The 27,358-nt window shown below is 43.0% G+C and overlaps 1 protein-coding gene across 5 annotated transcripts; it reads left to right on the top strand.

Moving 5' to 3' along the window:
- Positions 1 to 765: 765 nt before the first annotated feature.
- Positions 766 to 23,052, top strand: mtss1la (MTSS I-BAR domain containing 2a). Of its 5 annotated transcripts, XM_044035892.1 has the most exons (16): positions 766 to 1,469; positions 4,099 to 4,160; positions 4,282 to 4,355; positions 13,560 to 13,644; positions 13,882 to 13,973; positions 14,072 to 14,146; positions 14,619 to 14,627; positions 16,623 to 16,780; positions 16,891 to 16,998; positions 17,634 to 17,731; positions 19,135 to 19,267; positions 19,853 to 19,927; positions 20,146 to 20,301; positions 20,658 to 20,825; positions 20,974 to 21,139; positions 22,076 to 23,052. In XM_044035892.1, the coding sequence occupies exons 1-16, from the start codon at positions 1,401 to 1,403 to the stop codon at positions 22,879 to 22,881; spliced, it is 2,334 nt and encodes a 777-aa protein (XP_043891827.1). In that variant the 5' UTR covers positions 766 to 1,400; the 3' UTR covers positions 22,882 to 23,052. The 5 variants fall into 5 exon arrangements, with proteins under 5 accessions (XP_043891827.1, XP_043891830.1, XP_043891829.1 ...); XM_044035895.1 differs by lacking the exon at positions 20,146 to 20,301 and having other exon boundaries at positions 767 to 1,469; XM_044035894.1 differs by lacking the exon at positions 14,619 to 14,627 and having other exon boundaries at positions 767 to 1,469.
- Positions 23,053 to 27,358: the final 4,306 nt, after the last annotated feature.

Consider the following 27,358-nt stretch of genomic DNA (forward strand, 5'->3'; position numbering starts at 1 on the left):
GAATTTTCTTACTCCTGAAATAAGTCATGTTATGGAGAATCTTGTGCTTAGCTAGGCTAACATTGCTAGCTCCTGTTGTCTCTTCATTCATGTCTCTGTTTTGTCATGAAGCTACAGTTTAACTGCAAACGAAAATATAGTAGCCTATACTGGGTTTCCACAAGCCTAGTTTTATTACATTTTCAATTTATTTGTAATTGAAGCAGAATAGAATCACAAACAAATTTACAGAAAAGGGAAGGGACATTTAAATGAGAATACATAAAAGGATGACATTTAGAAATGAGTGACTGATGAAGAAAAACATTACTTGTGCAAATAAGCAGTACAACATGACCAGCAGTGGGTGGAAAGATAAATGCATGTGTTTTTCTTCAAATTTAAAAATAAACAGGGTTAGTTTAGACATATGGGAAGAAGGAGAAGATGTATTATTTGCTCAAATCTTATTTCTAAGTGGTTTTAATTTGAATCAACATTCAGTCTTTTCACGTGTTTATTGGGGGTTTGACTAATCTATAATCCACATGCTACCGCTTCATGAAAACAACTAACTAAAGACTCCACGAAACGAGGTGCAAATGATCATTAACAGACGCGTGTGTGAATAAACATCAGTAACGCGGCAGGAAATCGGCCTTAGTTTGCATATCAGTCGATTGTTCGATGAGAAGACACAGGCTTCACTTTTGTTTGCATGGGTGGAAGGAGAGGAGGGGTTGTTCCTTCTTGTCTCCTCCTCCACCTCCTCCTCCACCACCACTATATGCGAAGAAGAAGAATAAAAAAAAAACTTGACCAGCCCCTTTTCCATTCCCATGGATCGTATTACGGGAGACTCCAGCAGCACCGAGACATCTGCCCCGCTGCTAACAACGGTGCGCGTCCCCGCGTCCCAGACCTGCGACCAATCTCGCCCCCTCCTCTTCCTCCTCCCCCTCAGAACTGAGGTCTCCCTCCGTTATTTTTGTGTTAACCGCGGTGACCATGAGGAGCCAGGGTGCCCTCCACTTTCCCAGGCTGTAAGCGCGTCTCTGCCTCCATCTACAGCCCAAGCGGCGGAGAAAGAGAGGGAAGGAGAGACGTACAGAGAGAGAGAGAGCGAGAGAGCGGTGGTGGCCCCCGGTTCCGCCGAGTAACAGCACAATTTTCATTCTTTTTGTCTGTGCGCTCCGCAGACTGTTGCTGCTGCTGTTGCTGTTGCGACTGACCGTGTGTGTTCAGCGGCTTCGCATCCTCTCTCTGCAGCTGCGTTGTTGTAGGAGGTAACAGCGGAAAGCTGGTGATTTAAGCACATCTCTGTGCCCGATGTGTTAAAAACGCCGCGGCAGTCGGATATTTAACCCGGCCTTGGCCCTTTTTTCTCTCTCTCTGCGAGCTTTTTGGTTTGTTTTGGCACCATGGAGTCGGTGGAGAAGGAGTGTGGAGCGCTGGGTGGATTATTCCAGGCCATCGTGAACGACATGAAGGTAACACCCGCACACACACACACACACACGCACATTTATTAAAGTAGACGTGTTTTCTTTATCTGACCTTTGTGGTATATGGAGGATGATCAGACGCATATTTTTACTGCCTTTGTCTCTTTCACCGGGTCCTCCCCCCACTGGCAACACCGCTGCAGGACAAATTGAGAGATGAAACATGTTTCTCTTTGTGTAATTTGCATGTCAGGGCTCTGTTCACATTTAGCAGCCTTCTGTGTCAGTCTGTGTGTCATTGTAAGCAGATTTTTGCAGCAACAGTCAACACAGCCCAGAATGGATTTCAGTCATAGTAGAAGAATCTAGGGACTTGAAGAAATAATAATACGTAGAAGTAAGAATTTACATTTGATTATCAATGTTTAAGGTTGCCGTTTGACCCTGCCTTCAAGGATTTCTAGATGGAACATCAGATTGGAAGGATGCTCAGAAAGAATATTACAGGCTCCATCACCTCAACCTCTTGGACAGAAACAGACATGAAAGGTTATTGATTGTGCTTCCTGCTATTTGGCCTTGTGGCAGGAAAGCACTGCCAATACAGAGCTTAATACACTTATGACTAATGTCTTATTAACTGTGTTAATGAAAGATGGTCACTGCATCTTATTTGTATACTGCCACATTTGACACTGTTTCACTTTGAAACTAGATGTCTGTCTACATCAGTCACTCACATGTTGTGTGTTGTGTGTTGGGGGAGGGGTCAGTTGAAGGAAGTTGAAGCAGGGTGGTCTGTTGTTGTTCACGCCAACAGATGGGAAGTGTGAACGTATTCATCAGGCCTGGAGGCAGCTCCCACTCCTCTCATTGTGGTGGATGCTCATTTTGCAAAAGTGTGCATCAAGAATCACTTGCCAGTTTCCATCAAACAGATTTCTCATTGATCGCTGGCTCATGATGGCTTTTGTACAGACTATTTATGGAGCCTCGCTTGTCAGGCTCCAATGAAACAAGCTCTCAGCTATTGGCAGCCCTGGTTTAGTTTCATATATTTCCCTTTTGTGTTGTGCTCACCACCATGGCCTGAACGAGTGGGACAGGAGCTCTTAGAAAAAGGCAGTCTGTGTATTGATAAGCAACACAGATGAATGAGGCTGAAGCCCTTAGTCAGCACAGTGTCGATGTCCACTGTCTGAGACAGAGATCTGACCTCATTTCTGTCGCCTGGCTGGACCACGCAAGCCTGTCGGACCAGCTTTACCCCCCGGAGCAACGTAGCAGTACAGCTCAGTGATTATGAACAGTGTAAATTACAGTATAGAGTTCAATTACCAACATGATACATACAGCACCTGTTGGTTATATGATTTTTTACAGAAAAAGAAATGGAAGAGTAGGCGGTGGTGGGGGGTGGGATTATATAAAGTGAGTCAGCTGAATTAGATAACCAGTCAACAATTAGATTTGGCTATTGCGTAAAGAAACAGAGGATGTGATTTTCAGGCCTTTAAATGGGGTTCTTGAACAATACATCCTAATAGCTCCAATGTCAACAGTTTGAACCTACTCTCAGTGAGACAGACAAGGCATGGAAGAGAAATTGCCTTTCTTTCCTTCCTTCCTTCCTTCCTTCCTTCCTTCCTTCCATCTTTTCACCCCTTCTCACCTCCCTGGATGCTGCTGGGCGTGGATGAAAAGAGAAAAGTCTCCCCCTCCCAATCCCCACTGCTCTACATGTAGTACCCACTCCTTCACCCTCCTCCCTCAGCTGTCTTGGCAGCACATCCCTCCTGCCACTGGGAGTCACAGGCCACACAAGCTAATTAGACACCTGTTAGAGTCAAGTACAGACAGCGATGCAGGGAGGCTGAAGGAAAACATTTTTTGTTGGAGATGATGAATCCCAAATCACTTTTGAAGGCTGAGGCTTTTTCTGAGTGACAGCAGCTGGGAGTTAAATGATGTCATTGTTAGAATGGAGGTTACACCAGAAGCGAAGAGGACTGTTTCCAGATCACATGTTGACTATATTTAACCAGAATATGTGGCTTGTTTTGGGCCCTCTCCTCTTCCTTTTCTCAAGGGCTCAAACTCTTGCTCTAATGGGATCTAGCCTTAAATATGTTTTATATTTGGCTCATGCTCTAGTAGCTCAAGGCAGCGTGGGATGATCCCAGGGTAAATGTAATCCAGATTTTTCAAACTTCCACTTGTACCGTGAACACAAACACTTGTGATAGGTCACGCATGTAATGCTGACTCACAATGAGGTGAACACACAGCAGCACACAAGAGAAGAGAGTGCACAGGTTGAGTGAGGACAACAATAAAAAAGAGCACTGAGAAATAATGGTGACATTTTCAAAACACCAGAACACAAAACTTATAAACCAACTTGTTTCCTGCCCAGGGGTAAGAGGCCAAGCTTGTTGATTTATTGCAGCATTGGGATTTCACTCATTATCTTATAAATGTAAAATAAGGAGAAAATGTATTAGAGAATAAAGCGGACATTTAAATTTATCCTCGACCAGATTCCATCTAGCGAGAGAGAACATTATGCATTGTCACTTCTTTATGCACACACTGTGTGTTTGAATTAAGTAGTAGAATTCTGTCCTTGGCAAGATCATTTGTTTGACTTATTTCTTTTCCTTTCTCTTATCAGAGCTCTTACCCCGTGTGGGAGGATTTCAGTGCCAAGGCCACAAAACTGCACTCTCAACTCAGGTGAGAAGTAACTCCAATGCACACTAGAGCTCAATAAAAAGATTTTTATTTACTGCCTGCAGTATTTACAGCTACTTTTATGCAGCCATGGTGCAGTGAACAAGTGTCCATGTATTTACAGGACCACAATTCTGGCAACGGTGGCCTTTTTAGATGCCTTTCAGAAGGTGGCAGACATGGCCACCAACTCCAGAGGTAAGTTGGGATGTTTTTTTTTTATTCATTTAAGGTCACGCTCTGTGAAAAGAGCCTCACCACCATATTGCACATAAATTGGGGTGAGGTCAGATCAGTGAAACTCTAAGCTTATTGTTTCTTGGATCTTAAAGAGGTCTACTGGTCTGCTTTGTCACTCTGCTGGTGGCAGCGAACAGGCTGATTAACACAGATTTCGTTGGAGTTGATCGTCGAGAGCAGAATGTAGGTCAAAAAACGAACGTGAAAAGGCTCCCTGGCACTTGCTCAAACACAATCACACAAGCACAGAAGCACACTCACACTCACAGATATTCAAAGGGTGACAGCTGGTAGCCAGCAACCTGACCTTACAGGTCACATGTCGTCATGCTTTTAAAGATTTTGTACGAGGATGGCACCTTGGTGACAACTGAATGCTGGTGGGAAATAATGAAAGAAGGATCTCTTCAACAGCGTTCACACATTACCACTCGTTTTACGCCTACAACCTCTCTGGTCACGGTGGAGGTTTTTACCTTGGAAATACATCTGATGACGGTAAATGGTTCCTGATGTCAGTGCACATGAGCTCTGCAAGATGAAATGAGATACCCTAAGGTGAACCTGCTAGCTGCATCCAGCAGACAGCCTGCTTCAATAAAGCAGAGGTACAGAGTATGACAAGGCAGTGCTTCAAAGGAGAAAGTAAACGTTAAGAAAGTGGCACAATAATAGATGAACCACAGAGGGAGGGCGAGAGCGAGAGAGATGAGACACGAGGGTGAATTGAGTTTAACTGCCCAAAGATGCATGAAATCCTTGGAAAGTGTGTCACCAGGGACATTAACTTTGGGATTAATGTTATCCCTCTCAGGACTCAGACAGTTTGAAAGTGTGATCATATATAAAGTTGAGATCATATATAAATGATGGTTGTCATATTATTCAAAATCAGAAAGTTGCTGGCTTTCATCCATGCTTGTAGGGCATGGTGGCTCCATCAATGGTCCAGCTCATTTGTCTAGACTGAAACATCTTGCTTACTTAGATAAAGGATTTAGGATTTATGCCCGTTTCTTAAAATCTTAATTGATGTGATCCTAACTTTGAACTGTCTTTGAGTCACTTTGAGGAATGACATTATAACCATCCATTAGATACTAAAGCTTTTAAATATGTGTGTGCATTTGTTACCTTCTTAGGGCATTCTCTGGCATAAACACTGACGTTGTCAGGACCACAGGACCGGTAGTCCTCAAAAACATGGTCCTAATGAGGCAGAACCTCATTTCCTGAGGAACTGGTTAAGTTTAGGTCTTATATTTGAATTGTGGTTACGTTAAGGGTTAGTCAGTGCAGTGGAAGTCAGTGCTGAGTCCTAAGAAGAATAGCTGTGTAAACCTGTGCGTGCATGTGTGAATGGGTGTGGTGTTCTGGTCATGGACTTTCTGATTTCAAAGTTTGACAAGCATTTCAGCAAATAAATAACACCTATTTCCTTTTTACATCAACATTTTACAAAACCTTAAAATAGATGTAGTGATGTGCTGTGATCAGCATCTCAGTCCCATTTATTTTCCGAGAGCTACTTCAGTCTCTTTGTGTGTGCATTAGTCTCTTTGTCTGCAGAGACTATGTTTACCTCAGTGTCTGCATAACCATGTAGGGGTGATTGCACCAGAGGCGGTTGGCCGTTGAATACAAACTGTGAGCCGAAATCGCTGTCACCCTGATTTTCCTCTCGTGTTCAGGGACAAGCTGCAGCTGCTGGCACAGCTGGAGGTTTCATCATATTCCTCGTCTACCTTTGACACACTCGCCTTGCTCAAACACACGCTTCACATGGCACATGTTTCCTGCCAAAGAAAGCAACATTTCTTCTCATTCAGTAATCTTTGATAAATCTAGGAAAGAGAGTCAGCAAGTAACCGAAGACTTTATGATTTCCTTTAATAGCTTTTGATATACATCCAGTCATCTTTCACACCGTCCCCTTTGGTTCCACCTCAAACAACCTCCTCTCTGTGTTAACATGTGCATGCTCTTGCTTTTTGTTCTCGCTCCTTCTTCTCCGTGTTGCTCATTCTCGGAGTTTGTGATCACGGCCGTGGCGTCAGCTTCTGTGTTTTATGTAGCTGCTGAAGGAGTAGGCCGCCATGGCGTTTTGGCACTTTGTTTGAAAGAGCTGTTTCTTTAAGCTGTGTTGATGAATCCATGTCTAAAGGCACGTCTGTGTCTGAGAGCAGACGGCTCACATCTGGGATCAATAAAGTTCCGCGAACCACAAAGTCTATGTTAGATGAACATATTTGGAGAATTTTGGCCTTTTAAAGATTAATTTTTCATGTTTCACCACCCATCTTTCCTGGGAAACATTTCAGACCCTACAGCTGTCTGAAATGTTTTAAATTAAATCGGTCAGCTTAGGGTTATTGGTGTCCTGTCTAGACCAGTTTTATCATTTGTATGAAAAAGGTTTTTTGATGTATTTGAAAGGAATGACCTTATCTGGGATAAAGAAAGCTCTATGTTTGGTGTTTTATTGTTGCTAGGCTGGATGACATGTGTTTTAGTGGAGGCTTGATGTTGTTTTTTCCATTTCTGGACATGGTTGAACTGGATAGAGGTCAAAGAGTTGGCAGTTGAGGGCTAATGTTCCATTATGGTATGAGATACAGGCTCTGTTCATTTTTTTTTGCAGAGGTGAGTCTACAGAGAGTTGGTTTGGATAGGGTGGGGGTTGTAGTGGCAGTGGGATTTCCACAGCTCTGGGTATCCAGGCTAGGCAGAGGCGTTTCGGTAATCCTCTTAGCCCCACTCTGTAACACACAGACACACACTGCCTTCCCTACCCTTCCTGATCAGCCACCCCCTGCTGAAAAATTCACACTCACGGATCACCAGCCACACTGTGATGCACTTTGTGCTCAGCACAGACCAAACCTTTCTCTTTTTACACCTGTGTGCCAGAGCCTAGAGAGTTCTCAAACCAGTACACACACTTTCACTGAGTCATTCCAAGCCGCCATTGCCTGTCTCTCTGTCTTTCCTTATACTCATGCTCCCTGCACTCAACGGGAGTATGGAGGTATTCTTGTAGATCAGTGTGTCAGTAAAACAGTAATCTGCTTGGTCGCTGTGCTTCTCTGGGTTGGCAGATGGGATAGATATTCCTACCTGCCATCTGGACAACATGGACAACATGCGGCCGTGGCCTAGTGGAGAGCGAGATCAGGGGATTACTGTCCTTCCTCCTACTATGCCAGCAGTACAGCTATTTCTGTCAGACATGTCAAATAATGAGAGCGTGCCCATCTTACCAGCAGTGACATCCATCAAGCTTAGCATTTTATGTTTGACCCTGATATGGGTCAAGGCCTGCACATTATGTGGACTTGGTACAATGTGATTTTGAGTTTTTTTTTAGTTAAATTAAACATAAAGATACATGCAGTTGCACTGATGGATGCTCAAGCCTAGACTGCTGATTGTATGCTCAGTATTTCATGACCTTCAGCCATGAGATTCCATTACTTACCACAAGAATCTTTTATTACTGTTTACCTTGTTTTTCAGACAGAACTGAAACAGAATAGTTTCCAATGCAGTTCTCCTACTCCTACTCTTTTCAAAACTCGATGTGGTTGCCCTCACCAAGGAATGTTTTCCAGCTACTATGAGGATTGCATGTAAAAAGTGAAGGGTGAGGTGGCTGGATCAATGGTCAGAGTTGGGCTCAAGATGACCACATTTACCCCCAGCTTATACCTGTAAATGAAGAAGCTGGTGCACAGAAGAGTTAGAAAAAACATGGCATAACTCAGTGTTTGTGATGTTCAACATGCTAACAAATTGTGCAATCAAGCTACAACCATAACTGTGCATGCAATCATACTGACTGTGTTCAGATATTATATACCAGTCATTCCCAGAGATGTCAAATAAATGTACCAAATCTTTCCCAGTCTCTTACTTCTGTAGGAAACATTATGACATGCACAGATTTGCACTGGATTGGGTCACAATAGCTTGTCTTCTTTTAGAAGTGGGTCCCGATATAAAGAATTTGGGAAGCACTGATCTGTACAGTGTCTTAAACAGAGCTAGAATGGAAGGGAGCTGCAGAGGGGAGGGAAAATACACAGGAGACATTCCTAATGGAGAAATCGGCTCATTTGTCATTTGTCAACTATTGATGCTTGGAGAGATTTGCTGAGAATGTGGTCCGCTGATAACTTCGCTATTTAAATACTCTGTTTATTTGCTTCATTGTTGTACCAGGCAGGAGACAGTAGCCACATTCTCAAATGCAAACATCACATGTTCCAACAATAAACTAAGATGTTAACATTTCACTGACATCATTGTGACTACTGTACAAGAGCAGCCAGCAAGATTTTTTTTCACTGTAGCTTTTTACAAAAAACAAAAGACAAACAAACAATAAATGAAGGTATGTTGTAAAATTGAGACTACATCAAAGCCCGAATAAATGTCAAGAATTAAAATCTACATTTCTTAAGCCAGCCATCTCAGAGAGTTAATATTTGATGCTGACTGTTCAGCAAACACAAAGCTCAGTGCAGAATAGATTGGGGACTGGTTGTAATGAACATACTCCCATGGGAAACTTAAGTCTCAGAGACTACAGGTAAAGATGGAACTCATTAAGTGATGTTTGAGCAGCACCAGCAGCAGCAGTGTCATCATGGTTTGGAGGATTGTTTGCAAATAGGCCATGCAGCGTTAACTTTGGCTGAGTAAAGGAATGGGAAGTGCATTGTCAGCTGAGATAAAGGCAGCCTTATTGTAAAGAGTTATCTGACTAATCTGGGATAAAGGCTTTGTAGCCATCAGCATGAAACAGGGGACATAAAGATCAGTATATCTGTCCGTCTATTTGCCTGTGGTCATTTCAAATGTTTGAGCAGAAACACATTTCCTTTCCTAATTATGTTAATAAGGAAGAGAAGTTGTGCATTTTATTATGTCGAGTTCGCTTGGAGGGAATTTTATAGTTATCACTCATTCACGTTGCCTCAATCTGTCTTTTTTTTAACTATTTGGAGCTTGGATCAGTCTGGGGTCATTTCCCGTGGCTGCCTACGTAAGTGCTGTAAGAAAAGCACATCTGGACATAGGGGCGCCGTTTATTTTTAGCAGCATTTATGTCTCTGAACAGGAAGGTCCTCCAGCAGAAAAAAATAAAACTTCCTCCTTGTTCTCTTGCTCCTCCTTCAGTCTCATCTTAATGCACTCCAGAACGTGTTTACGCCACATCGGGACACACCGAGCTCTGTCTGTGATGGTGGGTGGGTGGGTGTTTCTGGTCGAGAGATGAAACTTGCCGTGTGTACTGTCTGGCCAGACAACAATGGGCTGTGAGTGTGTGTTTGTGTGACTAAAACATCTTGAGGCCATTTCCTTAGCCTTTCATTACTATTGTTTCTGGTATGGAGAGACGTTGTAAGGAAGTGACACAAAGCTTTTTGAATTGCGGTTCTGTTTTGCTGCAACAGCTCATATGTTCACTCATTTAGGATAGATGACATTCTCATTAGCCCAGTAGCCATGTGTGAATTAGCTACTTTTTTGAGTTGCACTGGAAAATGAAGGTCCAATACACACAAATACAACAGGCGTCTTGCTTTAAAGTAATTTTAAATCAATGATTATTCTCTTTTCCTTTCTCAAAAGTGGTCACCCCCATATTGTACTTTGTTCTTAATAATAAATAAACTTTTCACCTCAAATTGGGGGATTTTTTAATGGCAAGGCTTGCTACACCTGCATCAGCCAGCTTACACTTCCTCTGCCCCCTGTCTGGTAAATCCTAGACAGCACCTCTGCAGTGTGTACCCTCTTTCATCCTCCCCTCTCACCCCACAGTCCTTTTCATCCATCAGTGGCCTCCGCTGTGTTCATTCTGCAGCACTTAAAGGGGTGAGGGAGGGCAAAGGCAGGAGGTTTAACTGTCTGTGCCAGCCACAGTCAGCTCCGTGGCCAAGGTGCCAACGTGAGGAATAATTGTTGTCTCACGGATGATGGAATTTCCCAACTCAGCTCTCTGTTTGCAAGTGTGGCAAAAATACTACAGAGTTTATATTCCTGGAGGTGTAACCATGCGGATGTTCTGTACCTTTTGGCTCTACGTGGCACATAAACATACTTTATTGACACAGGAAGCTGGGGGTACCTACTTCACTCAGGAGACCAGGATTGAATTCAGTGGTTGAGTCTAGCTCCACACAGTAGTCTCACTCCAGTTCAGTAGTTGTGAGTGCAAATGAAATCTGAGCTCAGCAGCAGAATGTAGAAGCTGAAAGAGTGAGATAGTCAAACTCAGCTATAACGCTGAACACATCAGGGAAGGAGGTCTGTGGCAGTTTAGCTCCTGGCTCCCGACTCCTGGCAGGAGAGTTCCCTATAAAGCAGCCCTATTAAAATGCTCCTCCTTCCCCAAGGAGTCAGGGGAGATAATCAGAACCAGATCTGTGGATGGAACCACTCACTAAACACTTCAGACCACACTGTGCTGGTCCTGGATACTGGACCTTCACACCAACAATCCCATGTAATCCTCAACACACTGTACACAGCAGATCAAATGGCAGTTTATATTTATGTTCGGCATATACTACATGTGTATATATATATATATATATATATATATATATACATATATACACATATATTAAATTAGGCACCATCAGTGTCAGAGAAATGCACGGCAGTGCTGTTATAATTAACTATTCAGTTGTTCTCAGTTGTGCACTTCATGTCCTCAGATACATGACCGGGTTACATAATGGTTCCCTTCCATTCTGGCCTGTGTTTTACTTCATTCATGCATGTGTGGGTGTCTGCTATGAGGTCAGTTTTGCTCTCCCAGTAGTCCAGGTCTGCTAAATAATTACTTTCCCAGTTCTTTCACACTTCCACGCAGGCCAGCCCTAATCTGCTTCAAGGTCAATATCACTTGATCTAGATGCCGATGGATAGACTTAAGTACATTTAATTTATATAGCCCAGAATTCCAACTCATTTGCCCCAAGGGGTGTTGATTTGGAAAATCCCATTATACAATAACACCAAATTTGAAGTGCAACAGAGATGGATCCCTCTTCAAAGATGGGTACTAAAACAAAGGAATAAAGAACATCCAGCATTGAAAGAAATTATAATCTGAGCAGAAAAAGTTGTTTTATGATATAGTTTAACACTCCTTGCAGCTTGTAGGTGTTGGTCACATGCCTGTGTGTGTACATGTATGCTGCTGTGGGAGTGAATTACTGTGTCCCTGTCCATCCGGTCGAGGCCAGAGGCCAGCAGGGCTCTTGGACATGGGCAGGAAGTCTCTGGACCTCCCTAGGATGTAGCTGTCAGCTGATCCCCCTCCCAGAGGGGGAGAACGAGGAGAGGCTAGGAGGGAAATTGGCAGGTGTGGATCGGACAGGAGAGAAGGGGGGTGGGGGTTCAGGATCTCTCGCTGGCTGAATGTGACATTGGGAAAGTCTGTTCGAGAGATAAAAGCACCCACTTTAGTCTCCCTCTCCCTCCAGTCTCCTTCAGTCTCCCTCCATCCTGCTCGTTTACCCAGCAAAAGCTGATTCACAGCTGTGTGGAGAAGGAATGATGCATAACTTGTGGACCCCATGACCTGTGTGTGCATTTTTATTTCTCATATGTCTGAACTGGTGTCAATGAAAGTTCCTACATGACCAAACACATCAGTGTTTTACTTCACGTCTAGGGCTAATAATAGCAAGATTTCAGTGTGTATATGATCCATGTGTTACTTCAATCACTTTCCTTTGTTGTTCAATGCCCGTGGGTGATACAGCTGCATGACCTTTTGATCTTTAACCCCATCTCCTCTTGCCGTCACCTAGAAAAGCAATGCACGCTCCTTTTCCTCTCCCCAACACACTCAAGTTATTTCATCTGCCTGCCTGTGAGAGAGTGCAGATCTGTAACTGAGCGTTTTTGAACTTGCAACAGTCAGTGAAGTTGACAGCCAAATGGTCTTTGTCTCGTTGCGTGATGTGACATCAACTGGAGACAATTTCTCCAGTTGAAAAAGAGCACAGAGCTCAATGGACAACCATGTGAAGCACTCCTAATATGGTGTCTGATTTCAAACCTGCTGTGTTAGTCTCTCTGTTCTCTCTGTTTTATTCTGGATCTCTCTCTCTCTCTCTCTCTCTCTCTCTCTCTCTCTCCACCCTGCATGAATGGTGTTTAGGAAACAGAGAGAACAGGAAAGGCAGAGCAGGCAGGGAAGAATAGAGGGATATCCCCTTACAGGGTTCCCTCCTTTTTCCTCTGGGATAGAGTGGATGAGAATTTGTGAAAGGTGCAGGACAGTGGGGGTGTAAAATCTCACCACCTGTACACAGTGTGCAAAATGCATTCAATTACAGAAGATAGAACTTGTTAATGAGAGACTGCCATTAAGAGATGTGTCCTCCTTCTCTTCCTTCTCAGGTGTATGGCATAAACAGTGACCAGTAGTCCTCATGGAGACCAAAACCTGGTCCTAATGAGGCAGAACCACATCTGAGGAACTGGTTAGGTTCATGGCTAAGATGTGAATTGGGGTTAGGTTAAGGTCAGGTGAAGTATTTGAAGTATTATAGTGTTATGTTTAAGGTTAGGAAAGATGCTTTGGTTGGGTTGTCCAAATGAATGGAAGTCATTGCAGAAGAAGAGAGAGTCCTCAGAAGAATAGCTGCACAAATCTGTGTGTGTGTGTGTGTGGTGACAGACCCTCAGATTAGCCCTATGTGGCCCAGATTGCACTGGGATCCCTGCTGCCACATTTCACACCAGCCTGCAAGCCATCATTAAGATAGTGGGCCAGTCTGCGCCTTAGAGGCTTAAGACCACATGTAATTACACTTCAGAGACTAGAAGTACAGTAAGCAATTCATACAAGCTGGTACTGACATGGTGTTTGAAATCATGAGCACAAATGAACATTTTGTCAAGATACAAGGAAAAAGTGTTTTGTTCAAAGTTTGCTTTTTCAAAACAATTATGACATTTATGGGATCTGCACTTGTCCACCTTGTGGTTGCAGCTTCAAATTGCTCTCCTGCAGGAAGAAAAGCCAGATAAATATCTATGTGGCAGGAGGAAAAAAAATGCTTATCCCTCATCTGTACCATATTATAAATCAGATTTTTTTTGACATTTTGCACTCTGTTTTGTCTTTCTAAGGTGCTACCCGGGACATTGGTTCGGCTCTGACAAGAATGTGTATGCGACACCGCAGCATCGAGGCAAAATTACGCCACTTCACCAAGTAAGCTGACCGTTTTTCTTAGTTTATGAGCTAGGTGAACATGATACAAATGGTACACTATAAGAAGAAGATTAATTACAGCCTATTTGAAGAAAAGTCATATATAAAAAAGACTATATAGCCATATTAATGTACATATAATGATGCACTGTATATATATATATATATATGCACATGTACTCAACATAGATTTAGTTCTCTATTCATCTCACATCTTGTGTCATCCTGATGCTGTAGTACTTTAATGGAAGGCCTGGTTACGCCACTTCAGGACAGGATAGAGGAATGGAAGAAGACAGCGAATCAGCTGGACAAAGACCATGCCAAAGGTGAACAGCCAGCACACGCAGATCGTACAATATCATTCTCAAGCAACATACATGGAGCGGATACTGATAAAGCTCTGGCTTTGACTTGTTCTCCACAGAATACAAGCGGTCTCGTCAGGAAATCAAGAGGAAGTCGTTAGATACTCTAAAACTCCAGAAAAAAGCGAGAAAAGGTGAGAAAAGCGTTCTAGCACTTGTTGACTAAACTGTTGATTAACCTCTACTTTGATTTCGATGCTGACGTTAATGAATTCTGCTTGCCTGCTGGTCCCTGCTCTTTACCAGTGTTTCAGATTGAACTGGTGCCATCTAGAGTCTAAAGCAAGAAATGACACCTCTAGTCAAATCAAAATATCTGGCACAGTTTCAAGGGCTCCTTTCCTGCTTTGGGTGATTTATCATCCTCTACCTTATAAATCAAAGAAATGGCCTTCTTTCCTGGCTGAGGTTGCATCAGCCCCTAGTGCTGGTTGTAATTAAACTCCTATTTTCATACATAAATTACACCAGCGGTACGGGCTAGTCATATGCAATGTGTCCTGATTTGATACAGCTAACACTGCTTATTTTTCTGTCTCTCCTCCTCTTGCCTGTCCCTGCACCCTCCTCCTCTATTTGTTTCTGGCCATTTCCCCCTGGCTGCAGAGCTTCTGGGTATGTGAGCCGTGTGCTTACACACGAATGAGAACTTTTCAAAGGCATCATAATCATCCTTAGATGAACCTGTGCTGCATTTTGGATAGAAAAATCTTCAGCGCACTCATTGTTTATATCCAAACCAATAACGTAGTACAGGTCGACCGATTGTGATTAATTGGTTCCGATAGTTCTGTCATTTACAACCCATGGGTATTGATATTGGTCGATGTCTGCGCCGCCCCTGTCGGTCATGTGGAGATGCAAATTTTCATGGAATTCCATGACGATGATTGACATCTTTTTATTACTGATGGTATTTTTCCTTTGGGGATTGAGGGTAAGGGGGGCAACCACATAACAACTGCTCATTAACGCAAGTGTCTAATCTGCTGATCACATGGCAGCAGGTCAGGTCAACGACCCACTGAAGTTCCAAGCATCAGAATGAGGTGATTTAAGTGACTTTATGTTGTTGGTGCAAGAGGATTAAACTGAGAGTTTCAGAAACTGCTGACCTGCTGAGATTTTTTCACACAAACCATTTCTAGAGTTCACAGAGAATGATTTAAGAAAGGGAAAAATGTCAAGTGAGCAGCACTTTTCTTCATCCCAGAGGTCAGACTGGTTTGAAATGATAGGAAAGCAACAGTAGGTCAAATCCCCACTAACTAGAGTCAAGGGAGATCAAATCTGGATGTGCATTATGTTGAACCTTAAAGCAGATGGGGCTGCAGCAGCAGATGACCTCTCCCGCCACTTTTCTAGTGCATAGGTGTCTTAGTATAAGTAGGCAGTGAGTGTACATACTGTAGGTCAATAAATGAATAGGTTTAAGTTAAGAGCAGTCAGTCAAATTATGGTTAAATTCAGCCATAATTTGTTTTATCATTTACACTTATGTGTAAATAAGTGCTAATGTCAAAATGTCTTAAGTGAAGATGGCCTCGTGAGAAATGGCACATACCATGAATTTATCTTACATTTTCAGCTCATTGCATGTGTCATTTGCATACATCCAAATTTGCTCACCTTTCAAATGTTACGCTGTCCTTTTCTAAATGACTTTTTAACAGAGTAAGAAACAGCCGTTTCTTTTTTGCACCTCATCATCGAGCCTGTCATTTTGCAGGTTAAAAAAATCTTTTCCTTGTCACAGGCTGACATTTGGCTCTGCAATGATGCCTGAGTGTTTTCTTAAAGTCGTTTTTTTCAAGGACCTATTAACTGGCAAGCTGTCAGATACTCTGGGACCCTTTGTTTAATTTGTGGCCCATTAAATGTGAGTTTGCTGAAAGATTAGCAAATGACACTCATGTTAAACATATAGGTAGTTTTAAAGCAAACGTGCAATGTTTGTGCAGACAAGCCAGAGTGCTGTTAGTGGTTTTAATGTAGGCAAGACAGACAGATGGATGTCTATAACGTTACAAGACTCAAATGTAGTATTATTCATACAATGAGTGCATTGAGATTTAACCAAAACTGCTGAGACACAATATACTGTGTGTATCTGTGAAAATCAGATCAGAACAGTAAAGAATTTGACACCTTAGTGATCGTCTTCATCTCAGTCTCATCTCAGTCTCATCTCGTCCATGCTTTCTTCTTTCTTCTCTCTCTTCTTTCATGTGCCATCTCGTGTCATTGTGGCATCACATTCACGTCAGGGTCTTCAAGTCACCACCAGCTGCTTTGCATCAACTGATGTTGTGCTGTCCTGCCGCTTATGTCCTCTCATTCTCATGCACATGAACCATTTCTGTGTATTTTTCAGTGCGTTGACCTCTGGAACGTGAGCAGTTTATCATTATGTTTTTAATCATTTCTCATTTTTCACTGTTTCCCCCCCCCTGCACTGTATATACATTACATCTATAACTATCACCTTGCACTCCAATCCTTACTTTACCCGTTTCTGCCTTAACTCATCCCTCTTCACATCTGTCTGTCCCCACTCTGTCCTCCCCCTCCTTATCTGTGCCCCTGCCTCCTTTGCTTTGTCCCATGCAGGCCGGGGCAACCTGCGCCCACAGCTGGACAGCGCCATGCAGGACGTCAGCGATTTGTACCTGCTGATGGAGGAGACGGAGAAGCAGGCAGTGCGCCGAGCTCTCCTGGAGGAGAGAGGCCGTTACTGTTCATTCATTAATCTGCTGCAGTCTGTGGTGGTGAGGAACGAGCGGTCTTTGCACAACGGAGAATTGTAGAAAATGAATGTGAATGGTTGGATGTTGTGGTCATAATTCAACCAGGTTTTTTTTTTTTTTTCTTCTTTCAGAATGTGGAGATTGCTATGCTGGGTGAGATAACACACTTACAGCCCATTGTTGATGATCTCACTGGGTTGACTGAAGACCCACACAAGCTGCCACCATCCAGTGAACAGGTAACTGAGGTGTGAGCTGAACGTCACCCTGCGAATGCTGTGAAAATGAACGGATCCCACGAAGACATGTTTTGTTAAAATGAAATGTCTCACTTCATATATTATGTGTCCCAGTGTCTCATATACAGCCGATGATATATGGTAGTGCATCGATCCACCATCACTTAAGTAAATAGTCCCCCGAAATACGCCATTTACTCCTGCTTGAGTAACATTCAAAACACTACATTATGTTTTGTTTTAGGATGTTATTTCACCCTCTCTGCAAATGAAATGTGACCTGTCTGTGAAGATTTATGTTTTCAGCAGGAACTGAAATGGCAAATGGGTTTGAAGATGAGTAATGGCAGGGAAAACTATTGAGAGAAGGACATTTTCTTTAATGACATGTGTTGTAGCAACAAAGGAAAAAAATGTTATCTGACGCATCACTTATATTCTCAAGGCTGAAAATGCTTGTTATACATCTCTTGTGACTGTGTATGTGCAAAATTTATTTTCTGCTCTCAATCTTCATTTTAAATCACACGATGAGTCCATTCCATTATAGATTGTCCTTATCTTGCGTGAAAGCAGTTTAGTGTATGGCTATCGTGGCCTGTTAATCACCACAGTTTGGTTGTGTGCTGTCACAGGTGATCATGGACCTGAAAGGCTCTGATTATAGCTGGTCTTACCAGACGCCTCCCTCCTCCCCCAGCAGCGCTGGCTCCAGGAAGAGCAGCATGTGCAGGTATTTGTCACACATTTGTATGCAGCACACGTATATATATATATATACGCCTTGTTGCTCTTTGTATTCTTTGTATAGCGTGTTCAGGTTTTGAGCAAAGCGCTGCATTGTGTGGAGCACAAAGTAATATGTGACAGGCATTGTGAGATGTGTCGGACATGTTGCTTATGCCAGATCTAGGCTGTCGTATCGTTTTGATGCCCCATGCATATTCTTGATTTCACTCCATTTCTGTACACCAGAGAATGAAACGGTAAAGTCGGGAATTAAACCTTAATGTCATGAACAGAAAAAAGCACTCCCTCCCCCTATTCCTGTCATTACACAGTGGGACCAGTTGTGACAGTTGAACATGGCGTGTCTTGCCAGCTTCCTTGCTCCGAGCAGATTTGCAGTTCTCAAGCTTCTTACAGCCAGATTAGATCCAAAGCTGTGAAAAATTACCGCCTGGGAATAGTGAGCCTGCCTGATAACCATAGTCTGACTCCACACATTTATAAGGCTAATGCTGGTAGTTCAACACTTTATTCTTAAAATGAGACAGAGGTCCAAACTTGGTCAAGAAAAAAAGGAAAAACAAACAAACAAAAAAAGCAATAATTTAAAAAGAATTGTATTATCATTACTGACTTCGATATTTTAACTAGATGTGATGGTGACGTGGATGTTGTAACTCACCAAATAACAATGAACAGTCAAGTATGAGGTTGATGGCTGCACTAAAAATGTCCTCTGCATGTAAAGAAAAATATTATTATTAATTTGTGGATTTAAATGTTACATGATTGATAGTTTAATAACAAAAAAGGTCAGAATATGTCTGAATGGAAAACAAGCTTATAAAGTAGTTCTGATAAGACAAAGGACAAAGAAAAGGTATATCAGGCCCAAAGTTTTTGTCTATTTAATGTTTGTGTAGTTTGTAGTCTTATAGAGGTCAATGACTTAGGAGAAATGACATTCAGATACGTGACGGGGGGAGGGTGGGGGGTGCTGGAGTGCAGCACACAGGGAAGGTGAAAAGCATAAGTTGCACATTGTGTGGGTGACAAAGAGAAGCAATGCTGAGTGAGTGAGTGAGTGACTGAGGAGGAGACAGCTGTTCAGAGGGAAGGGAAAATCAGAGAACAGATTTTTAATGCTCTTTGATGTAGAAGAATTAGGAGAATGGCATCATTTAGAACTTCCATATAACTGCCTTCATTTTCTCAGTGTTTGTGATGAAATTTTCATCTCACCCTCCCTGTTTCTGCCGCAGCCTACACATAAATCCTTCAAAAAATAATGTTAACAGCAAAATAAGGGAAGGAAAAATCCATGCCACTGCCTTGAGCACAATCCTGTATAGAGTAATACACATATTCTATGTTGAAATATATACTTTTGTCGTATCCCGTCTCCAGTCTCCTCCAGATGCCCTCTGCAGGAGCCCATCGCCTCAGTAGTGTGTCCTCCCATGACTCTGGCTTTGTCTCCCAGGATGCCAACACCCACTCTAAGCCTCCGTCACCCATGCCCTCTGATATCACCAGCCAGGTAATAGTCTGAGGCATAATTCTAAAGTTTAAACTTTACTTAGGAGGAATGAGAAAATAAACAAGGAAAGCAGGCTTCAAGGCAGAAACTTGACCTTTTTCTTGCCAAAGTAGATTACAGCAGTGTGAACAGTGTCTGGCATCTCAATATGCATATTGTCATGTTTGCCTTGCAGAGATAAACCAGTAATGAGACTAAGAGCTCAATTGGAAAACCAGGAGCACTTCATGTTTTGCTATAGATTTTTATCAGTTGCAAAAGTTGCGTTTTTTTCCCAGTGGTTTGATAAAGTTATGCCGACTCTCACAGTCTGATGAGATCACACTGTGCGGATTCTAACACACTTGGCAACACACCATATACTGTAGTTTAAAAATGATCTGTTTTTTTGACCTAGAATATTTTCTATAGATTTCCTGAGAGAGGAAACGCCTCCCTCTCTCTGCCAACACTCTCTCACCCAGTTCCTATGCATCTCTCACACACCAACCTCTCTCTCTCTCTCTCGCTCTCTCACTGTCTCTTCTCCTCGCTCCATTTTCTCTTCCCCTCACTTCTTTTTTTACTCCATCTTCTCTTTGCTAGAAATCAACAAGCTCAGCCTCCTCTGAGGCTTCAGAAACCTGCCAGTCTGTCAGCGAGTGCAACTCACCTACAGCGGTTAGTACTGCGTACAACTCCACTCCGCCTTATTGGACACACACACACACACACACACACACACACACATGCAGACGTGCAGACATACACACAGAGTGCATTGAATTCATTGTGGTCTACAGTTTAAAGAGGCCCTCGGGCTCAGTACGGTTTGACCTGTACTAATCATGGATGTTGAGTTGAGCACTCTGACTCAGAAATGTCTGTCCGTTTCGCAGTTTGGCTCATGCTCATCCTTCGGTACCTTCCGCCCTGCTTTCTCTCACACTGGCACCATCAGGCCTCTTTCTGTCATACTTCCTGCGTCCCCTACATTTAATCACTCCCCTGGATCCAACACCCCCTCACCCACATCAAAGATCCCTAACTGGAAGGTTTGTTTTCATTTGCAAATGTACTTTTTATTTTGCTCTTTTTAAAATGTGTTGCTTCCTTGCTTCTTCTGTTTTAATGCCCTCATGCACATCAATCAGCCTGAAGATTAATCTCACAACCACCATTTTGCTGTTGCTCACCAGACTCAGTTTCCTGGTCTCTGCAAAACTGAGAGCTCTATCCTTTAACAACACTGACATAGCTGACTGTAGTCTGCCCATACCTTTCCGAGCATCTAACCAGCTCATGAGCCAAGTCAGCAGTTTCATGGTTTAGTGACTGTGTGAGTGTTGGTTGGTGAACGTTGGACATGCTCATTTGGGAGACAGTCACATTGTTCCATCTGCCGCTGCAGGACTGGGCCAAATTAAGTTCCTGCGAGCCATCATTGGCCAGCACTCTGCAGCGTAGGAGGGAGTCTGTGGAAAAGATGAGAGAACTGGAGGCTCCACCCAGTCCACAAGGGTATTCTGGGATACAGTCCGATGAGTCACACCGAGGGAGAATTGGCCCAGCAACCAAGGTAAGAAGTCCCCTGGGAGTTAATTGTCAGGGTATAAGTTTATTTGCCCAGGGAAGAGTAGTGTTGTGAATTGCATGTAAATGTGTGCATATTTGTATGTTTCCTACCTGCCTGACTCTCTGATTGTGTATGTGTGCTTGCACTTTAGCACGGTGAGCCGCTCTCTCCAGCGGCCAGTACTTTGGCTATGGTTCTGACTAGAGGCTTGAGCATGGAGCAGCAGAAGAGCAGCAGGGACTCTCTGCAGTACTCTAGTGGCTACAGCACCCAGACCAACACCCCATCATGCTCTGAGGACACCATACCCTCACAAGGTAACACTTATACTCAACTCTTTGCGCACGTATGAATTGGAAACATGAAGTTGCCCATTTAAATGCACAGATCATCTGCGTGAGATAATACGCAATGTTACAAACATACATTTACCTGCTCTATTTACGCGTTGGCTCAATCTGATGCTACACTAAAAATGATATGGTAAAGTCTGTTTATTATGCAGTTCACCTGATTTGGACATTCTTTGGACTTATTCACACCAGGCATGCAACTATTAACTAATTAATAGTAACGAAGAGATTTTAGTACAGTATTTCTGTAGCAGAGTGAGGAAAATGTCAAGTTATGGCAGGTGCAACTGACTATAGGTGGAACATGAAATCTGGTGCACCAGTAGGTGGAGGCTATAGAACTCTACCATTAACACTTGTTGTCCCCCAACATTAAAAAACAGCTTCATGGCTAGATTAGCTAAAATATAGTGAATCAAACACAAACGCGTCACTTACAGTCGATGTGGCACAAAGTTAATCCAACAACAGCAAAGCAGGAAAAGAAAGGAGCCTTATACCCTAACACGCTCCAAAACAACGTGTAATGCAGTCCAGGGTGGTGATGAAAAATATCATTGCATTATAATCATAAAACTGTAAATCTACAATGTTTGCATACCTAGTTCAGATATACAGCTCTTATGGGGGAATGCCTTGAAAAGTTCAGGGTTGCAAAGCATATATGAAAGCAGCTATATGCAGTTATATAAATATACATAATACACAGATGGCCTGATTTTCAGTGCAACTTTGATTAAAATCTGTATGTTTTGAAAAATGCAGCATGATTGGCTTATTTTATTTTTTTCAGTAACTTATTGTGTAGAAAAGAAAGCTGCAAAATAACTCTTGAAAGCATTGTTGTCGACTGCATTTTCTATTTTTAGTGAGATACTCATGACTCACTGTTCCTTCTAGGTTCAGATTATGAGTGCTACTCACTCAACGGGGATGCAGACAGTGAGGGGCAGACGGACTTTGATAAGTCCTCCACCATCCCACGCCACAGCAACATTGCTCAGAGCTACCGCCGCATGATCCAAACCAAGAGGCCCGCCAGCACAGCAGGGCTACCTGCAAGTAAGACCCTGCAGGGACCTCAGAATGGTGCAGCAGGAAACAGCTCTGGAGTCATTACCTCGGGGACGGCAACTATTCGCCGGACACCATCCTCCAAAACAGGTGTGCGGCGCACGCCATCCACATCTGGCCCCATTCCCATCCGACCCCCCATCGTACCAGTTAAACCCCCCAGAGTGCCGGACTCCCCTGGATACGCCAGCCCGTCGCAGCATTATATGGGCAGCGAGGAGTTTCTGTACAGCGATGACGCATCTGCTAGTGATTACGCGAGAGGCTCTCCAAAGCGAAAGAGCCTTCCTGAGACAAGTTGGGGCATGGGAGGAGCAGCGTCAGACAGGACAGTTAGTGCCCAGCAGGCCTCTGTCATGGCCACCCACAATGCTGAGGAGGACCCTTTGCTGGCTGCCAACCGCCACAGCCTGGTGGAGAAGATAGGAGAGCTGGCAGCCAGTGCACACGCCCTCGGCGAGGGTCAGTTCCCCTTCCCTAGCTCACAGCCGAGGGATGCAGCTCAGCGTACGCCGCGGGAGCCGCCCTCTGTCACCCAGGAGGATGTGGATATGCTGCGGATGATACGCCGCGGAGTGCGGCTCCGCAAGGCAGTGACTGATGACAGGTCGGGTCCCATGATTCTGCGGTAGCTGAAGGAGAGGGAGGCTGTGAAGCAGCTGTGTTTTTATTTACAACTCAAGATTTGTACATGAACTGAGGCACAAGTGAAGAGGATGTATCACATGGTGTATGAAGGCCAGTCGATAGACTAATGCAGTGTTTCCCAACCCTGGTCCTCAGGGAACACTGCCCTGCATGTTTTAGATGTTGCCCTGCGCCAACACACCTGATTCAGATGAACAGCTCGTCAACAAGCTCTGCAGAAGCCTGGTAACGAGCTGTTCATCTGAATCAGGTGTGTTGGAGCAGGGCAACATCTAAAACATGCAGGGCAGTGATCCCTGAGGACCAGGGATGGGAAACACTGACGTATGTAATGCGTACGTACAAAGTAATCCATATTTTCTTTGGTTTTTATTCTTTGGGGTTTTTTTGTCTGTGGGCTTTGTGGCTGTGTGTCTCTCTGCTCCTTGTGTGACCAGTGTTTCAGCCTAGTTGGTCCTTTAAGACCCTGTGTGTGATGAAGACAGTGCAAATCCTTTACATCAAGGGATTCGATGCACAGCGTCTTTGTTTTTGCTCTTAAGATTACTATAATATTGTGCTTTTTATTAATTAACACAGGTCAGTGGTAAGTGATGGGCGAAGTGCTCTGTGAGCCTGTCTGTATGTTGTGTTTCTCACCCTTACTGTACAAGTACCGTATTATTGTTTTGTTTCATAAGCTGAGCAGCAGCTGTTTTAAGTCGTGTAAAATAGAGCAATATGGCAGTGTTTTTATTGCTGTACTGTACTGTCGATATGTTCTGCAATTAAAATGGCTTTTTACTGTTATGGCTTTGTTAGAGTAATTTATATCTTTTTTTAATAACTTATAAAATCACATTACCCTTGTTGGGAAGTCTTAAGAGTCTTGGGAACAGGTAGTTGCTGTATTACTATGTTTATGACATCTACACAAAGACATTTACTTATCACTTTATATTTACATCTACAATGGGATTCTTCGTCAGTTTATACTTTATGTCTTTTTTTATTACATTCTCTATTTAATATATCATCTATTTTAATTTTGGATCTCTGTACTTTTTTATACTGCACTTAAAAATATTTTATAATTTGTCTTGTGCAGTGGGCTGACTGTTATCTAACACTCTGTGGTTTCATGTGAACGTTGATTGCACATATTATTTAATTGCTGAGTTCACACACCATTTACAACACTGCAGTTCTCTATGGAGACAGATGAGGGCGCCAAAGACCCTCCACTGTGTTCGAGCTTACACGGCACCAAAAGGCCCAGGAATGGAGGCCATCAATCGACATCACTGCTTCATTTATGATGTTTGGCACGGCTGGCAAGATGGATAACAGATGAGCTGAAGTTAAAAAAAAAATGCAGGTAAAGAGATGTTTCACATAAGGTCATAATAGAATACATATACACACATTTCAGCCATTCATGTTTCTGTTCATTATTCTTACAATGCTTTCTCACCCACTCAACAACAACAGTGATGATGGACTGCTCGGCCTGCCTTATTACCTGGATAAGGAACCTCCTTTGGGATAAACTGGATGTTTCATAAACACAATATCCATTATAGGCGACTTTCACCACGGTGCACCCAGGTAAATATGTAAAACTACGGACAGTTGGAGTACAATAATAATGAGGCAGAGTTGAGTGTGTTTTTGAGAAAAGGCAGGAATAGTAATCTATTTTAATTCTGACACTGAGTCATCATCTCTGACAACTCTCACTGATAATTTAAAAAAGAAGAAGAAGGAAAATGGAGGCTCAGGAGGTTTGAATGGGACCAGATAATTAAGATTCAACAGCTGGATCCAGCGGCGTGTCAGTGGATAATGAGGGGTAGCCGTGTCTTTGGGCTGGGCTCTGTAGTTGAAAATATGAGAGATGCTGCAGAACAACCACAGCTAAAGAAGTCATTAGTTGGTTTGGCTCTGGTAGTTCTCAGTTTAGACTTTAAGTATTTTTCAATTCACTCCAAATGGCCCCTTCATAATCCTCTTGGGCTCGTAAATAGCACGTTATTGAATTTGCACTATTAGCTTGTGTAGCTTTGAACTGGTGGAGTAATGGAGTCTTGCCTAATGGCTGGGGCTTGCTGGGATAATTAAGGGGGAAAAAGTCTTGTTGTCCACCCATAGCAGCGTTTTCACTGTCTCCACTGTTCCCTCACAGAGAAACATCATCATGGCTTCTATCTAAAATCTCACCTTTTGATAAGGCAGAGTGAGCGAGTGGGACACGAGGCTGTGCTCATTTCCATTTTCCTTTATTTTTCAATGCCCATCCCCTGTGTCTTCTGATGATGTGAGAAATCTTTTATTGTGCTAATAGAAAGTTATGCTCATTTGCAGCTACAATGAGATACTGTTAAAATCGATGATCGTTTCTTAGTGTGCTAATCGCCGCGATAACCCCAGGCTCCTCTAATCACGGTGTTGATATAATAAAAAGCCGCTGCTCAGACAAAATGTGGCCCTGGAACTCATGTATTTAGTTTATATCAAAACAATCCACCATGCATTAATCATGAATTTGTTTTTGGCTTTTGTTTTGTCATCAAGGTGGAGGCTGTTGTTCTTATTTCATTAAACCCACTTCTTTAATTATCAGCCTGTAGGAGATGCAAAAAAAAAAGCTGAAAATGGCTACAATGGTGTGAAGATTAATTTTTGAGGATTTAATTTGTTCTACTAACAAACTCAAATCCACGTCTGCATCGGGAAAGGTAAATACTAAACCAGGTAGCACACCTTGCTCCATAATTAATACCTCTATTAATAAACACTTATAGTTTCTACAGCATGGCTTAAAATCTACAGTAGACGGTGGGAGCCTGAAGGGGATCACAGATGAAATCTAATTAGCCGTATCTAATACACAAGGGAAAAGTCTGTATAGTTATCCAGCTCCTCTCATTGCTTTTTACCTTCAGGTTGTAATGAGGGAGAATGTCCTGAGGGGCTCTTATACACAGCAACACTAATGTGAACAGCAGCAGCACAGCACAGAGCTGCTGCTTCTGTCTGGTGTCATGGTGTCTCCACAAATGTCTCCTGTGCAGCTCTTCCAGAGGAACATGCCGGGGTTGACTTTTTATAAATGTTCACAGATGAATAAGAACCAGAGGTAGATGATTAGACTTTATTCAAAGTGTCCTGTCATTCCTTAATAAACCAGCCTGTTTCAGCCAATAATTTAATTGACTACTGGTGAATGGTCCATTTTCAGACATGTTTAAAAGACTGCACTTGTTCAGAAATGTTAGGTGTCTGTTAAATCATGTTTGTGCCTGTTCTTTTTTTAGCTCCATCTTCCACCCTTCTCTGTTCTTTCAGCTTTTCCCAGGAAGGATTAACAGACAGCCCCGCAACTTACTATACATGCAAGTTACATTACAGGACCCGAATCCTCGCAGCCCCAGAATCCCTTGTCTGCGATGTGCACAGAAGCAAAGGTAGAATATTTTAGATGCTACACGCTACAACCTTTGGCTTCATTATCCATGTCTGCCTCTGAGTGAAGGGAGCAGATTCAGTCAATTATTCATTAAGAAAAGCATGAAGCGTTCTAATGTTTGTTGCCTCTTTTCTTTCACTGTGATTTTCTTTTTGTGCCTAAAAGCCCTGCAGCTTTAGTTATCTGTTGGAGAAGAAGGATTTCACTATATTTCATATATATATGTATATATATATATATATATATATATATATGTATGTATACATGTGTATACACATATGCCTTCTCCAAGCTTGGCCTGGGAGCCTGAGGGTCCTCAGTATCTCAGCTGTATCTCAACCTAGGACTACACTCTTCTGGACACATGTGTATATACAGTATATACCTAATTGGACACTAAATTGACCGTAGGTGTGAGTGTGAGAGTGGATGGTCGTTTGTCTCCAAATGCCCTGTAATGGCCCCCACCTATCGCCTTATGTCAGCTAAGATTGGCACAGCACCCCCCGCGACCCTCATGTGGTGCATAAAGCGGTAGAAGATGGATGGATGGCTTTGTTGTTGTTTTTTTTTGTTTGTTGTGTGTGTGTTTTTTTTTGGTGTTTCTACTCAGTAGATAACTGCAATCCTCAAGTAAACTGTCCCCCAAAGTGTGGCCTGGCCCCTGCAATTGAATTAGCCTTTGCTACTGCTATCTCCCACGCTGGCAGTCACTGTGAATTTCCCCATGTGGGACAACATGATAAAAGACAGGGTTTGATTTGCATTCATGAGGCACTTAGGGAGTTCAAAGGGACGTTGAATATACCATGCAGGGACAGTTTAGACAGCGCCGATCTTAGATTTCACCTCAAAATGACAATAGCCAGTGATGTTACATGAGGTCATCTGCTCTCGCCAACAGGGTCTCTGTCATGTTTTGGTCCGGGGCTATTTCTGTGCACATATATTTGAAATGCCTCTCCCTCCTCAGGTCGGGGATTGTACAAACACCAGCGAGTGTGGGATGGCTC

The sequence above is a fragment of the Solea senegalensis genome, linkage group LG10, assembly GCF_019176455.1.
Source record: "Solea senegalensis isolate Sse05_10M linkage group LG10, IFAPA_SoseM_1, whole genome shotgun sequence".
Lineage (NCBI taxonomy): Eukaryota > Metazoa > Chordata > Actinopteri > Pleuronectiformes > Soleidae > Solea > Solea senegalensis.